Consider the following 17989-nt stretch of genomic DNA (forward strand, 5'->3'; position numbering starts at 1 on the left):
GTAAAAAAACAGCTCCCAGAAATCACCCCTCTTATTTATATTTGTATGATTTATACAAAGTTTATATGTGGAACACTAAAAAAGTCAAATATCCTAACTTAACCAAATAGTAAATTTACATCCCAGAGATTAGCTATATTGTTTTATTGAAAATAAAAATTATCCTAACTTTGGAAAATGTGAATAAATAAGTTTAACTCACAAAGAGCACAATGAGGAAAAAAGATTATGGTGGCCACACATGGTGGCATACCCCTGAAATCTAGCTACAAGAGAGACTTAGGCAGGAGGTTCACAAGTTTGAGGACAACCTGGGCAACTTACCAACACTCATCTCAAAATCAAATAAAAAGGGCTGGGGGTGTAACTTAATAGTAGAGCACTTGCCTGGCATGCGTATAGCACCGGGTCCAATCCCCAGTACCAAAACAAAATCAAACCAAACCAAACTCTTTCTGTTAAGTATATGGAACAAGAAGATACCAATTTTTTTAAAAAAAGTTTAGATAAAAGATCCCTTCCCCAGAGGTTTTTATATTCTCACTCACGTTCTGGGTTTTCTTCAATAATTTCTTCAATTATCACATCAGGGCTAGAGCCCATTTGAGGGAGCACAGCAATGGTTTTAGAGGCTGTGACTGCAATGACCTCTTTCTGTGGCTGGACAATCCCTTCTGAATGGACACCACTGGTCTCCGGTTGTAAAGGAGGTGCTGGTGCTTCACTGGTTAGGACAGACACATCAACCTTTTTCTTTTCTAGTGATGAGTATGTAACATATGAAAGTTCCTTTTTACTATTATATTTCTTTTGAACATTCTGTCCAACTTCATTTTCTTGGGGATAACATCTGTACAAAAATAGAGGATGGCTACTTTAATATTCACCTTCAAGTCATTTCCTTTCCACATGATAGCTGATACTGAGACACATAAAAATCAGTGATTTTTAGTAAATTTATTGTTACACAACTAACACTAACTGCCACAAACTAATTTTAGAACACTGTCACCACCCAAAAGGAAACCTTTTTGCCTGTTCCAAACTCCACGCAAGCTTCAGGGTTTTAAAAGGTCAAGAAGAGATATAATCATTGAGAAGCTGAAAAAAACTTCATAGTCATATCCTAATGATCTGATTCTACAGGTTTTCAAAAGAAGTCATTTGATTTAGTAGTTCAACTGTTTTGCTTAAATTACATAAAGATGATTTCTTCTTTTTTATTAACTGGCTTAAAAATAGAGGGTAAGAAAACATAGGATACAAACATGAGCAAATTACCAGAAACTTCTTCAAAGGCTAATAATTACTATTAATCTGAATCTCCTGGGGATGATTATTTCTAGCCACTAACCCAGAACTGATTATTTATCTACACTATCATTTTTAAAATTATTTAGTTTATTTTTAAATTTTTTACAGACTGCATTCGATTCATTGTATATGGGGTATGTATATGGGGTATATCATTTCGTTTCTATGGCTGTACACGATGTAGATTCGTACCATTTGTGTAATCATACATGTACACAGGGTAATAATGTATGTCTCACTCCACCATTTTTCATACCCGCCTCCCTCTCATTTCCTTCTACATAATCAATTTCCTCCATTCTTCTCTCACTTCCCACCCACCCCAATCCTCATCATATATCATTCTCCACTTATCAGGGAAAGCATTCGGCCTTTGGTTTTTTGGGATTGGATTATTTCACTTAGCATGATATTCTCCAATTCCATCCATTTATTTGCAAATGCCATAAGAGTATTCTTCTTTATGGCTGAATAATATTCCATTGTGTGTGTGTGTGATATATATATATATATATATATATATATATATCACAGTTTATTTATCCATTCATCTGTTGAAGGGCATCTAGTTTGGTTCCATAATCTAGCTATTGTGAATTGACCTGCTATAAACATTGATGTGACTGCGTTACTGTAGTATGCTAATTTTAAGTCCTTCGGGTATAAACCAAGAAATGGGATAACTGGGTCAAAAGGTGGGTCCATTCCAAGTTTTTCTGAGGATTCTCCACACTGCTTTCCAGAGTGGCTGCACCAATTTGCAACTCCACCAGCAATGTAAAAGTGTGCCTTTTCATTTTTTTATATTCTCCTTATATCCATTTTAAGGCTATCAAATCTATAAATATAAAAATTTTACAATGAAATGAGACTGAGTCTCATAAAGCTCGTATTTCAGTGACTCCATAATAGTTCTAGTGTCTTCATAGAACATAAGAACCAAAACAGCCACCTGGATTTAGCTATGACACATTTGTCTGTCTCTTCCAATAAACAGCATGAAATTAACATAAGTATAATTACTATACACTGAATAAACGTGCACCCTTTGAGAGACACCAATATGTAAACAACTCTTTTCAGAACTTATTGAGATTTTTAACACTATTAACTAACTATAGCTTTGTAAACCTCTCCTTTGGCTTATAGAACGCCACTTTGTTTTGTTCTCCTTCAACCTATGCCACCTCACTTCAGTTTTTTGCACTGCTTTAAATTTTAATATTTTTCCAGGGTACAGTTTCTGACCTATTCCAATACCTGCTCTCACTGGTTAAACCCATGGCTGAACTACCACCAGTAATCAGGAGAGAGAGACCTTACAGTGAGTGGTATAGAATCAATACAAGATAAACTAGTTTTTAAATTGTAAAAATATTCGACAGTAACCACATTCAAGTTACGAAAATATCTAAAAGAACATAGTGATTGTGAAAGTTGATTACCCATGGGAGCAGAAAAAGAGGCAAATATGGAGCAGGGAATGGCTTTACAGCTCCTCACTCCACTAAAATCTTGGAAGACAGGCTGGCTGGGAACTGGGTTTATTCAAAGTCAGTCTTGAGGGAGATAGAGAAGACCTTTCTGTTTCAAATCTACATTTTTTAAAAAATATTTTTTAGTTGTGGTTGTCAATGGACCTTTATTTGTTTTTATGTGATGCTGAGGATTTGACTCAGTGAATCACACATGCTAGGCAAGCATTCTACCACTGAGTCACAACCCCAGCCCTCAAATCTACATTTTGTGGGGCAGAGGTGATGGGCTCAGGAGCATGGAAATCTTTTACAAAACAAGGTAGAATGGAGCAAAAGGCAGGAATACATATATAGATTTAACTAACCAGCAAGTATTTTAGCTCAGCTTCCTTGATATATGTCTTCATCAGTAAGTTGGTTTTTTTTTTTTTTGTTTGTTTGTTTTGTTTTGTGGTACTGGGGAATGAACCCAGGGGCTTGTGCTTCCAAGGCAAACACTCTACCAACTGAGCTATATCCCCAGCCCAGTAAGTTGTTTTTATTCTCAAAGGGTTTCAGGGTCACCCAAGTACTTTCTGGGGGAAGATGATATTGGTCAAAGGACTGGTATTCCAGTTCCTCTCACAAGGTGAAGAGGACCTACCCTCTGGTAAAGAGGACTGTGGAAGGCTATCTCAACCTAAAGCTGTTAAACTACTTGATTAATCTTTTATTCTTTTTATTCCAAAGGAAACTGCAAACAATGAATCTTCTGATAATTTGGTTTCTCACTTCTGTATTGGTGTTAGAAAAAAATGCGAACAAATATTCTAGACTTTATTATTTGTTCATTAAGTTAACAAACTGGCATTCTGACTATATGTCAGTTTTGTGAACTTTGCTTATATAAATTTACCAGACTTAGTGTTAGATATGCTTGTTTTCCCAGTCTCCAAGACTGCGGACCAGACATGTATGTTCCCTAAGGTAATGAATGTTATGCTTTTTAGGGGAACATTTTCCCTGAAGACAAACCACCTAGAAGTAAACGAATTTATTTTCTTTTGGGAAGTTTCTACAACATATAGTCTGACTACTACTAAACCCAGAATCAAGACCAACATCTCTTCTTAGATTTCAGTACATGTATCCATCTGCCTTCTAGACTATTCTCCTTAGAAAATTGGTGAACAGAAACTCAATATTATCTACTATTTTTTTTTGGTACAGGGGATTGAACTCAGGGCCACTTAACCACTGAGCCACATCCTCAGCCCTATTTTGTATTTTATTTATATACAGGGTCACTGGGTTACTTTAGTGCCTTGCTTTTACTGAGACTGGCTTGAACCTGTGATCCTCCTGCCTCAGCCTCCCAAGCCGCTGCAATTACAGGTGTGCGCCACCATGCCCAGCTCAACATTATCTACTATTTATCACCTTCCTACTTTTCTTCCTGTATTTTTAATCTTGGTGAATAAAATCACAATCCATCAATTTAGTTACCAAGGCCAAACCTATGAGCTATTGGGAATGCTTCCTTTTCCCTCATTCCTCATATAAATATGAGAAAATGAACTTACATTCTTTATCAATTACCCACTCTCAAGTATTCTGTAATTTCAGCATGAATGGACTAAGACAAATAGTCACTAGACAAGTAGCCATTAGTAGTACATGTGGCCACTGAACTTAAAATCTAGCTTGTACAACCAAGGAACTGAGTTTATAATTTTATTTAGTTTTAATTAATTTATGCTTAAATTTAAGTAGCAAACATGGTTAGTGGCAACCATGGGCATGCACAGATCTAAAAAATAAAGTTCAAATGCTATCACATAGCATACAAGATCCTTAGAATTCAGCTCCTATGTATCTGGGGACATACAGAATGAAATTGTGTGTAGCTCTCTCAAAGTAGCATGCTATTTCATATTTCTTCTTTATGAGATGTTTACCTCCTTTTGTTCTTTCTACTTACTGTTCATTTTCCACAAAAAGCAGAAAATAGAATTTCTTTCCAAGTCCTCTGTTATCTCTTCCTTTGCAACCCCACCAACTTCTGTATACATTGTCAAAGAAATTACATATATTTTTTTACATGTCTTGCTTTATTCACTGTAATTTCCCCAACATTTATCTAAATATTTGGGTGTTAGTGCCTAGTATAAAAATCAATGTTCAATACTTACAGATATTAATGAATCTTAAATATAACTATAACACATATATAACTGAATACTGATCCTTTCTGGGTCTTTTTAAAAATATAATACACATTAATTATAGATCTATCGTAGCTCTTTATTTTTCAGCTTTTTTGAATCATACCACACTAAACATCAATTTTCCTCTTAGATAACACAGGTACTGTAAGACAGTAATGGTATGTTGCCATTCTTAAAAATACTTACTTTGTTGAGTCCTCAAAGTCAAACTTTCCCATACTGTTGAACATGCACATAATCTCACTACAATTCATATTCAACCTAAAAGAAAACATTAGTATGTAAATAAATGTTCTCTTCCAAGTTTGTTACTTTCTCTAAACAGAAATCAGTTGCTGACATTAAAATAGCTAATTTCAAAGACAACACTTAAGCCAAGTGTTATGGTTTGGATGTGAGGTGTCTACCAAAAGCTCATGTGTGAGACAATTCAAGAAGATGTGGAGGATAAATGATTGGGTTATGACAGCCTTAACCCAATCAGTAAATTAATCCCTGACAGGATTAACTGAGTGGAAACTGAAGGCAGGTAGGATGTGCCTGGAGAAGGTGGGCATTGTGGGGCATGCCTTTAGGGTATATATTTTATATCTGGATAGTGGAGTCTCTCTGCTCTCTGATCATCATGTGAGCTACTTCCCTCTGCCATATTCTTCCACCATAATATCCTACCTCACTTCAAGCCCCAAGGAATGGAGCTTATGCTTATGGACTCAGACTTTGAAATCATGAGCCCTAAAATAAACTTTTCCTCCCCTAAAATTGTTCCGGTCAGATCTTTTAGTCACAGCAGAGAAAAAGTTGACTAAAATACCTAGTGGCACATGTCTGCAATTTCAGTTACTCAGAAGGCTGAGACAGGAGGATCACAAGTTTGAAGCCAACCTGCAATTTAAAAGGTACTATCTCAAGATAAAATTTAAACGCATTGGGCATGTAGCTCAGTGGTAGAGTGCTTACCTAGAATACCCACGGCCCTGGGTTCAATCCCCAGTACCACAAAAGAGGAAAAAAATTCCAAAACATTTAAAAGATGTTCTAATATCTTGTATGTTATAATTAATTTGGTTGCTAACTTGGGAAATATATACAAATTATAATTGCCTGCTATTTTAATAAATTCAGTCTCTAATACATTTTTATACTTGTTATAGTCTCCTGAACCATGACTTACTTACCTGGGAGGGTTCCTTGGTTTTAGAGAACTAACTTGTGACAATTCACTCTCAGATGTTAACTTCAAAGTCCGGATAATCTACAATCAAAAAAGAAATGTTATTCAAGTATGAATTTTCTTTTGTCACAAATACTGCTTAAAGAGAAAGATTTTAGAAGGAAAACTTAGTTATTTCCTTAATGTATTAAAAAATGTATTCAGCGGCAAGAGGCACTCCCCAGCAGCCTGGCTCCATCAGGTGGCAGGCCCGATTCACAGCCAGCTTCTCAGAGCAGACCTGCCCAGTGAGAGGCTTTCTGCACACACCCAGTCCCCAGTGGGGGCCCCAGTTCGCAGGCAGCTTCTCAGACCAGGGAAGAGGGGCCTGAGGCTTTCCCGGGCAGCCCGGCTCCATCCAGTGGCAGGCCCGGTCCACAGCAGGCTTCTCGGAGTAGGCCCGCCTAGTGAGAGGCTTTTCGATCACACCCATCCCCCAATCCCGCACCCAGCAGTGGGCTAGGGGCAGCTTTCTTCTGAAGAACTGCATTATCAAGTTCCTCCAAGACTTCAGGCTACTGAAGTTTAGGAGGTGATATACTGGAAATCTACAGGGACACTAATAAGCCAATAGAGGAAATCTGCAATATCTCAGAGTCCCACTGATATCTCACCAATATGAGAAAACAAGGGAAGAAAATGTCCCAAACAAACCTATATGCAGTATCAATAAAACCCAATGAAGCATGGCAGAAGAAATGTCAGATGAAAGAGCAGATGCAGGCATTAAATGATCACACCAATCAACAGTTAAAAGAGCAAATACGGGAAGCAAAAGATCATTTCAATAAAGAGTTAGAGATTCTGAAAAAAAAATCCAAACAGAAATCCTTGAAATGAAGGAAACAATAAACCAAATTAAAAACTCCATAGAAAACATAACCAATAGGATAGAACACCAGGAAGACAGAACCTCAGACACTGAAGACAAAAAGTTTAATCTTGAAAACAAAGTTGACCAGAGAAGATGGTAAGAAATCATGAACAGAATCTACAAGAATTATGGGATATCATGAAAAGGCCAAATTTGAGAATTATTGGGATAGAGGAAGGCACAGAGAAACAAACCAAAGGAATGAACAATCTATTCAATGAAATAATATCAGAAAATTTCCCAAATCTGAAGAATGAAATGGAAAATCAAGTACAAGAGGCTTATAGGACTCCAAATACAAAAAATTACAACAGACCCACACCAAGGCACATCATTATGAAAATACCTAACACAAAATAAAGAAAGAATTTTTTAAGGCTGCAAGAGAAAAGAATCAAATTACATTCAGGGGTAACCAATATGAATATCAGCAGATTTTTCAATTCAGACCCTAAAAGCTAGAAGAACCTGGAACAACATATATCAAGCCCTGAAAGAAAATGGATGCCAACCAAGAATCTTATACCCAGCAAAACTTACCTTCAGATTTGATGATGAAATAAGATCCTTTCATGATAAACAAAAGCTAAAGGAATTTACAAAAAGAAAGCCAGCATTACAGAACATTCTCAGCAAAATATTCCATGAGGAAGAGATGAAAAACAATGATGCAAATCAGTAAAGGGAGGAACTAGCCTAAAGGAATAGCCAAATAAAGGAGAAACCAAATCATGTCAAAAAACAAAAATGAGTCAAATGACTGGGAATACAAATCATATCTCAATAATAACCCTGAATGTTAATGGCCTGAACTCATCAATCAAAAGACATAGACTGGCAGATTGGATTAAAAAGAAAAATCCAACAATATGCTGCCTGCAAGAGACTCATCTCATAGAAAGAGATACCCACAGACTAAAGGTGAAAGGATGGAAAAAAACATACCATGCATATGGACACAGCAAAAAAGCTGGAGTATCCATCCTCATTTCAGATAATGTGGACTTCAAGCCAAAACTAGTCAGAAGGGACAAAGAAGGACATTACATACTGCTTAAGGGAAGCACAAATCAGCAAGACATAACAATCATAAATATCTATGCCCCGAACATTGGCTCATCCATGTACATCAAACAAATCCTTCTCAATTCCAGAAATCAAATAGACTACAACACAATAATACCAGGTGATTTTAACACACCTCTCTCACCATTGGATAGATCTTCCAAACAAAAACTGAATAAAGAAACCATAGATCTAAATAACACAATCAATAATTTAGACTTAATGGACATATACAGAATATACCATACAACAAAAAGCGAATATACCTTCTTCTCAGCAGCACATGGATCCTTCTCTAAAATAGACCATATTTTATGCCATAAAGCTAATGTTAGCAAATACAAGAAGACAGAGATACTACCTTGTATTCTATCAGATCATAGGATTGATATTAGGAATAAATGACAAAATGAAAAACAAACTACTCCAACACCTGGAGATTAAATAATACGCAATTATATGATGAATGGATAACAGAAGACATCAGGAGGGAAATAAAAAAATTCTTAGAAGTAAACAAGAACAAAGACACATCATATCAAAATCTCTGGGACACTATGAAAGCAGTACTTAGAGGAAGATTTCATGGAGTGTATTCAATAAAAGAAGTAAAAAAATCAACTAATAAATGACTTAACACTACAGCTTAAAGCCTTAGAAAAAGAAGAAAAGACCAACACCAAAAGTAGTAGAAGACAGAAAATAGTTAAAATCAGAGCTGAAATCAATGAAATTGAAACAAAAGAAACAATAGAAAAATTTAACAAAATAGTTGGTTCTTTGAAAAAATAAAATTGATAAACAGCCCCACTAACAAAGAGAGAAAACTCAAATTACTAAAATTCGGAATGAACAAGGAATATCACGACAGATACTAGTGAAATACAAAACATAATTAGAAGCTATTTTGAAAATCTATACTCCAACAAATCAGAAAATCTCGAAGACATCAATAGGTTTCTAGAGACATATGAATTATCTAAACTGAACCAGGAGGACATACACAACTTAAATAAATCAATTTCAAGTAATGAAATAGAAGAAGTCATCAAAAGCCTACCAACAAAAAAAAGTCCGGGACCAGATGGGTTCTCAGTCAAGTTTTACAAAACCTTTAAAGAAGAGCTCATTCCAATACTCCTCAAAGTATTCCATGAAATAGAAGAGGATGGAACCCTCCCAAACTCATTCTATGAAGCCAATATCACCCTGATACCTAAACCGGACAGAGACACATCGAGGAAAGAAAATTTCAGACCAATATCCTTAATGAACATCAACACAAAAGTTCTCAACAAAATTTTAGCAAATCACATACAAAAATATATTAACAAGATAGTGCACCACGATCAAGTGGGTTTTATCCCAGGGATGCAAGGTTGGTTCAACACTTGAAAATCAATAAACGTAATTCATATCAATAGACTTAAAGTCAAGAATCACATGATTATTTCAATAGATGCAGAAAAAGCATTTGATAAAATACAGCATCCCTTCATGCTCAAAACACTAGAAAACAACGACAGCATGGCTGAAGAAATGACAGAAAGGGAGTTCAGAATGTACATAATTAAAATGATTAGGGAAGCAAACGATGAGATGAAAGAGCAAATGCAGGCATTGAACGATCGCACCAATCGACAGTTAACAGAGCAAATTCAGGAAGCAAAAGATCATTTCAATAAAGAGTTAGAGATATTGAAAAAAAACCAAACAGAAATCCTTGAAATGAAGGAAACAATAAACCAAATTAAGAACTCCATAGAAAGCATAACCAATAGGATAGAACACCTGGAAGACAGAACTTCAGATATTGAAGGCAAAATATTTAACCTCGAAAACAAAGTTGAACAAACAGAGAAGTTGGTGAGAAATCATGAACAGAATCTCCAGGAACTATGGGATATCATGAAAAGGCCAAATTTGAGAATTATTGGGATTGAGGAAGGCTTAGAGAAACAAACCAAAGGAATGAACAACCTATTTGAAGAAATAATATCAGAAAATTTCCCAAATCTGAAGAATGAAATGGAAAATCAAGTCCAAGAGGCTTATAGGACTCCAAATACACAAAATTACAACAGACCCACACCAAGGCACATTATAATGAAAATACCTAACATACAAAATAAAGACAGAATTTTAAAGGCTGTGAGAGAAAAGAACCAAATTACATTCAGGGGGAAGCCAATACGGATATCAGCAGATTTTTCAATCCAGACCCTAAAAGCTAGAAGGGCCTGGAACAACATTTTTCAAGCTCTGAAAGAAAATGGATGCCAACCAAGAATCTTATACCCAGCAAAACTTACCTTCAAATTTGACGATGAAATAAAATCCTTCCATGATAAACAAAAGCTAAAAGAATTTACAAAAAGAAAGCCAGCATTACAGAACATTCTCAGCAAAATATTTCATGAGGAAGAGATAAAAAACAAAGAAGCAAATCAGCAAAGGGAGGAATTATCCTAATGGAACTGTCAAATAAAGGAGGAATCAAGATGTGTCAAAAATTTTAAATATGAACCAAATGACTGGGAATACAAATCATATCTCAATAATAACCCTGAATGTTAATGGCCTGAATTCATCAATCAAAAGACATAGACTGGCAGATTGGATTAAAAAGAAAGATCCAACAATATGTTGCCTGCAAGAGACTCACCTCATAGAAAGAGATACCCATAGACTAAAGGTGAAAGGATGGGGAAAAACATACCATGCACATGGACTCAGCAAAAAAGCTGGAGTATCCATCCTCATTTCAGATAATGTGGACTTCAAGCCAATGTTAGTCAGAAGGGATAAAGAAGGACATTTCATACTGCTTAAGGGAAGCATAAATCAGCAAGATATAACAATCATAAACATCTATGCCCCAAACAGTGGCTCATCCATGTATGTTAAACAAATCCTTCTCAATTTTAGAAACCAAATAGACCATAACACAATAATACCAGGTGATTTTAACACACCTCTCTCACCACTGGACAGATCTTCCAAACAAAAATTGAACAAAGAAACCATAGATCTCAATAACACAATCAATAATTTAGACTTAACAGACATTTATAGAATATACCATCCAACCAAGAGCGAATACACTTTCTTCTCAGCAGCACATGGATCCTTCTCTAAAATAGACCATATATTATGCCACAAAGCTAATGTCAGCAAATACAAGAAGATAGAGACACTACCTTGTATTCTATCAGATCATAATGGATTGAAGTTAGAAATAAATGAAAGAGTAAAAAACAAACTACTCCAACACCTGGAGATTAAACAATATGCTATTATATGATGAATGGATAACAGAAGATATTAGGAAGGAAATTAAAAAATTCTTAGAGGTAAACAAGAACAAAGAAACATCATATCAAAATCTCTGGGACACTATGAAAGCAGTACTTAGAGGAAGATTTATTTCATGGAGCGCATTTAATAAAAGAAGTAAAACTCAAAAAATAAATGACCTAACACTACAGCTCAAAGCCCTAGAAAAAGAACAACAGACCAACACCAAAAGTAGTAGAAGACAAGAAATAGTTAAACTCAGAGCTGAAATCAACGAAATTGAAACGAAAGAAACAATACAAAAAATTGACAAAATAAATAGTTGGTTCTTCGAAAAAATAAACAAAATTGATAAACCTTTAGCCACACTAACAAAGAGAAGACGAGAGAAAACCCAAATCACTAAAATTCGGAATGAACAAGGAAATATCACAACAGACACGACTGAAATACAAAACATAATTAGAAGCTATTTTGAAAATCTATACTCCAACAAAATAGAAAATTTCGAAGACATCAACAGGTTTCTAGAGACATATGAATTGCCTAAACTGAACGAGGAGGACATACACAATTTAAATAGACCAATTTCAAGTAATGAAATAGAAGAAGTCATCAAAAGCCTTCCAACAAAGAAAAGTCCAGGACCAGATGGGTTCTCAGCCAAGTTCTACAAAACTTTTAAAGAAGAGCTCATTCCAATACTTCTCAAAGTATTCCAGAAAATAGAAGAGGAGGGAACTCTCTCAAACTCATTCTATGAAGCCAATATTACCCTGATTCCTAAACCAGACAGAGACACATCAAGGAAAGAAAATTTCAGACCAATATCCTTAATGAACATCGACGCAAAAATTCTCAATAAAATTTTAGCAAATCGCATACAAAAACATATTAAAAAGATAGTGCACCATGATCAAGTGGGTTTCATCCCAGGGATGCAAGGTGGTTCAACATCAGGAAATCAATAAATGTCATTCACCATATCAATAGACTTAAAGTCAAGAATCACATGATTATTTCAATAGATGCAGAAAAAGCATTTGATAAAATACAGCACCCCTTCATGCTCAAAACACTAGAAAAAACAGGGATAGTGGGAACATTCCTTAACATTGTAAAGGCCATCTTCGCTAAAACCATGGCTAATATCATTCTAAATGGTGAAAAACTGAAAGCATTCCCTCTAAAAACTGGAACAAGGCAGGAATGCCCTCTTTCACCACTTCTATTCAATATCGTCCTTGAAACTCTAGCCAGAGCAATTAGACAGACCAAAGAAATTAAAGGGATACGAATAGGAAAAGAAGAACTCAAACTATCCCTATTTGCTGATGATATGATGGTATACTTAGAGGAACCAGGAAATTCCACCAGAAAACTTTAGAACTCATAAGTGAATTCAGTAAAGTAGCGGGATATAAGATCAATGCACATAAATCTAAGGCATTTTTATACATAAGCGATGAATCTTCAGAAAGAGAAATTAGGAAAACTACCCCATTCACAATAGCTTTGAAAAAAATAAAGTATTTGGGAATCAATCTCACAAAAGAGGTGAAAGACCTCTACGATGAGAACTACAGAACACTAAAGAAAGAAATTCAAGAAAACCTTAGAAGATGGAAAGATCTCCCATGTTCTTGGATAGGAAGAATTAATATTGTCAAAATGGCCATACTACCAAAAGTGCTATACAGATTCAATGCAATTCCAATTAAAATCCCAATGATGTACCTTACAGAAATAGAGCAAGCAATTATGAAATTCATCTGGAAGAATAAAAAACCCAGAATAGCTAAAGCAATCCTTGGCAGAAAGAGTGAAGCAGGGGGTATCGCAATACCAGATCTTCAACTCTACTACAAAGCAATAGTAACAAAAACAGCATGGTATTGGCACCAAAATAGACAGATAGATCAATGGTACAAAATAGAGGACACGGACACAAACCCAAATAAATACAATTTTCTCATACTAGATAAAGGGGCCAAAAATATGCAATGGAGAAAAGATAGCCTCTTCAACAAATGGTGCTGGGAAAACTGGAAATCCATATGCAACAGAATGAAACTAAACCCCTATCTCTCACCCTGCACAAAACTCAACTCACAATGGATCAAGGACCTCGGAATCAGACCAGAGACCCTTCATCTCATAGAAGAAAAAGTAGGTCCAAATCTTCAACATGTCGGCCCAGGATCAGACTTCCTTAACAGGACTCTCATAGCATAAAAATAAAAGCAAGAATCAATAACTGGGATAGATTTAAACTAAATATCTTTCTCTCAGCAAAGGAAACTATCAGCAATGCGAAGAGAGAGCCTACAGAGTGGGAGAAAATCTTTGCCACCCATACTTCAGATAGAGCACTAGTCTCCAGAATCTATAAAGAACTCAAAAAACTCTACACCAAGAATACAAATAATCCAATCAACAAATGGGCTAAGGAAATGAATAGACACTTCACAGAAGAAGATCTACAAGCAATCAACAGACATGAAAAAATGTTCAACTTCTCTAGTAATAAGAGAAATGCAAATCAAAACCACCCTAAGATTCCATCTCACCCCAATTAGAATGGTGATCATCAAGAATACAAGCAACAATAGGTTTTGGAGAGGATGTGGGGAAAAAGGTACACTCATACATTGCTGGTGGGGTTGCAAATTAGTGCAGTCAATCTGGAAAGCAGTGTGGAGATTCCTCAGAAAGCTTGGAATGGAACCACCATCTGACCCAGCTATCCCACTCTTTGGCCTATACCCAAAGGACTTAAAATTAGCATACTACAGAGATACAACCGCATCAATGTTCACAGCTACTCAATTCACAATAGTCAGATTGTGGAACCAACCTAGATGCCCTTCAATTGATGAATGGATAAAGAAACTGTGGTATATTTGTATAATGGAATATTACTCAAAGAATAATAAAATTATGGCATTTGCAGGCAAATGGATGAAACTGGAGAATATCATGCTAAGTGAGATAAGCCAATCTCAAAAAACCAAAGGAAGAATGATCTCACTGATGACATGCGGATGATGACACATAATGGGTGGGGGAGAGAGCAAGAATGGAGAAAGGAGAGACTCTATAGAGGGAAAAGAGGGGTGGGAGGATTGGGAAAAAAATAACAGAATGAATCAAACAACATTACCCTATGTAAATGTATGATTACCCAAATGGTATGCCTTTACTCCATGTACAAACAGAATCAACATGTATCCCATTTGTTTACAATAAAAATAAATTTAAAAAAATGTATTCAAGGTTTGATTTTGGGCACCTGAAGGAAAGGTTGAAAGAAAACGTTTTTCACTTACCCTAAAGGAATTTAAACTTTTCTGAAGGTATTTTTAACGGAAAACAACATGTGCTGGCTAATAAATGGGATATGGCTGTATGAATTGTGATCTGACTCATTTTGTATTTGTACTGCTATTTTCAAATGCTCTGTTTTCTTCATCTTCCTAAGTAAACTAAGGGTAAAGACCAAATTTTATCATTTTTTTTAAACCACCTAGTGCCTCATGTGTAACACACAGGAAATTACTATTATTTTTGTTAAACAAAAAACTTAGAACTTAAAACCTCAAATTTAGGTTATAAATTTATCTCAAGGAATTTACATTAAAGATTTCTTCAGTATATTACAACTTTTTAGCTATTACAGATCAGTATCAGCATCAATTACAATATATTTAGATATAATGAATAAGGAAATTATTATTGTTGTTTTCAGAATTATAGCTGGAGGAAGGCCAGGCCAAGTTAGATGGTGGCAAACTCTTCACCTTTCTTTTCAAGTTAGAGACTTTGGAGGCAGGTAAACCAATGGCTTTATTCTATATCTCAATTCAGTCCAAACATTTGATTGTATATGGGAAATGATACCCTGAGGACTCAAATATTGATAGAGCAGGATCTACATCCTTGGAGAGTGAGGCAGAAATTAGTAAAGAGGATCTATAGTTAATATTGTCCAGCCAAACTATCTTAAAAGGAAGATGCTTCAATTTTTGCCTAATTTTGCCCCCTAGGCACAAGATTAGATGGAAGGAGATAGCTGATGCAACTTGTCTCCTGACTTATACATTTTGAGAACATTAAGTAGAAAAAGAACTTAATATGATTTTGGACTAAAATTTTAAGATAAGAGTTTATCCATCCCTAAAATGTTTATGAGAAGAAAACAGTTTCATTTAGCTTACTACTTCTATTTTTTTTCTCATTTTTTATTCAGGCATCCTAGACATCTTTTTATAGTTTTGACCTTAAGTGTTCCCCAAAGGTCACTGTGATAAAGCCTTGACCCCTAATGCATAACTATTAAGATATGGAGCCTACAGGGAGGTTTTAAGTCACTGGGGGTATGCCTTCAAAGGAAATAGATGAATCCCTTCCTCTCTCTTTTCCTTCCTGGACTTGAGATGGGTAAGGTTTTTATTTGTCATATGCTCCCATCATGATCTAACACCACAGGACCAAAAGCAATGGGGCCAACCAATCATGGACTTAAACTTTCAGAACTCTGAGCCAAAATACAACTTTTCTCTTTATAAGTTTGATTAATGCAGTTATATCATAGTGACAGAAAGTTAACACAAACCCCAACTTGCATCTCAATGTCATCCTAATTTGCTCTCAGATAATTTGCTATGAAGACCTTATTGTACTATTTTCCTAAGTGATTAAAAAACAATAAAATGCTAAAAAAAGGTTAAATGTTTGTTTTAGAGTTCAAATACCTAAGAATTCTAAATTCATGATGATATAAATGGTCCTCAACTTAGGACAACTTGACTTATGATTTTTCAACTTTGGTGTGAGAGACAATATGCATTCAATAGAAACCATACTTAGATTTTTTAATTTGGATCTTTTCCCTAGGCTAACAATATGTGGTCAGATTCTCTCTCATAATGTGGGGTAGTGGAAGAGATTTCCAGTCATGAGAATCAATAATAAACATTCTACAGTGTACTATGTTGCTTAGCTGCATTGTTTAGTCAGGTTAGTTGCATTAAATATATTTTTTACTTATATTTTCAACTTAGGATGAGTTTATTAGAATGAAACCCCATTTTAAAAACTCCATTATAAATTGAGGAGCATGTGTATAGGTTACAATAATCTGAAAAACAAATTTAAATCTTAAACACCATATTCCAAAGCATGTTAAAGTAAGTTGCTACAGTATTAATTCAGATTATAAATTATAAAAATTACCTGATTCAGGTCACAGTATGTCCTCAGAGAAGGTGCTGATTTTAACTCTTTTGCTATCTTCATAGCTGCATCCAAATCATTTTTTTTCTCTTCAATGTAGCTTTTAGTCATTATTAAATTTGACAAATAATCATCTGTATTTCTTACAAGTTCTTCGCACCAGTTCTTTTTCCTTCATTTAAGACACCAGAGTTATTTTGCAATATTTCATAAAAATTACAAGTGCATTTATAATAATGACAGAACAGCATTTGAAAGGGTATTTCACTAGGTGATGAATTTAAGTAACATGGTTAAATAAGGCATATAATAACTAAAAGGGTAATTTTATTCATTGATAAAACAACATATAGCATGGTCAAATAAGGAACTTAATTTAACTGAAATGTATTATAGTTGAATGATATGTATACATAGAGGAAAAAGGACAGTTTGTAAAAGGATATAGTATGTCACAAATAGATCTGTCACAGAATTAAAGGTAAAAAACTACAGAACAGTCTACCTAATACTAAGAGAAATCCTCACTGAATCTGTCCTGTAGTTTCTTGTGGCCTTACAAAGATTGACTATACTCACTTTTCATAAGGATATTCCTGCCCATTTAAAAATTTCCAACAAAAGATACAAATTACATGAATATAAAATAAGGCTATAAAACAGACATCACCAAAGTAAAATTTAGTTATCAACTATAATGTCCATAAATAATCAGGAAGGTTATATAGTTAATTCTTCATTACTTATACCTTATTACTCAAACCTTTTTCTGTACCTATGGCATAATTACCTTATTATGGCTAAAAAGATCATTGAAAATTGTAGTGCTTAACTTATTCAATCATTTCATTCATTAAACACAAAATGACTTCTCAGAGAATGCCTAATTAAGAAGAAGTCACATTGAAAATGGTGGAAAATTCTGTGGCATTTTTACTTTCTTTTGGTTAAATCTCCTCAGTGTGCTTGGTCTCAGTATAGATACAAACTGGAGGAAGGCCAATAGACCTTACTGTAATGGTCTAGTCTATTTAGTGTTACCTGAAGGATTGGTATGTTTTGCCTTAGATCTTAGGCAATGGAGAAGCACAAGGTGCTGCTCAGGAAAGCTGCAGGGACACTGTGCTATAGATGCCTAGGCAAGAGATTACAGGTAGATATACACAATGGACCATTTGAAGTCCAGAGAAGAAACCAGGCTGAGACTTTTTGGGAAATTAAGGCATCTAGAAGCAGCTGGGTAAACAGGGGAATTTAAAAAGTCACACTCAGATCTAGGCAAGATGCATGCTCAAATTCACATCAG

The 17989-nt window shown here is 35.1% G+C and overlaps 1 protein-coding gene across 1 annotated transcript in view; it reads right to left on the reverse strand.

Moving 5' to 3' along the window:
* Rnf17 (ring finger protein 17) overlaps nt 1–17989 on the reverse strand; it is a 110032-nt gene that overhangs the window by 61871 nt on the left and 30172 nt on the right. The window contains 4 exon segments of the mRNA XM_047553766.1: nt 549–850; nt 5186–5260; nt 6178–6254; nt 16684–16855. Of these exon segments, the coding sequence (XP_047409722.1) occupies nt 549–850; nt 5186–5260; nt 6178–6254; nt 16684–16855 (626 nt within the window).

Source organism: Sciurus carolinensis, chromosome 5 (assembly GCF_902686445.1).
Source record: "Sciurus carolinensis chromosome 5, mSciCar1.2, whole genome shotgun sequence".
In the NCBI taxonomy this organism is placed as follows: domain Eukaryota; kingdom Metazoa; phylum Chordata; class Mammalia; order Rodentia; family Sciuridae; genus Sciurus; species Sciurus carolinensis.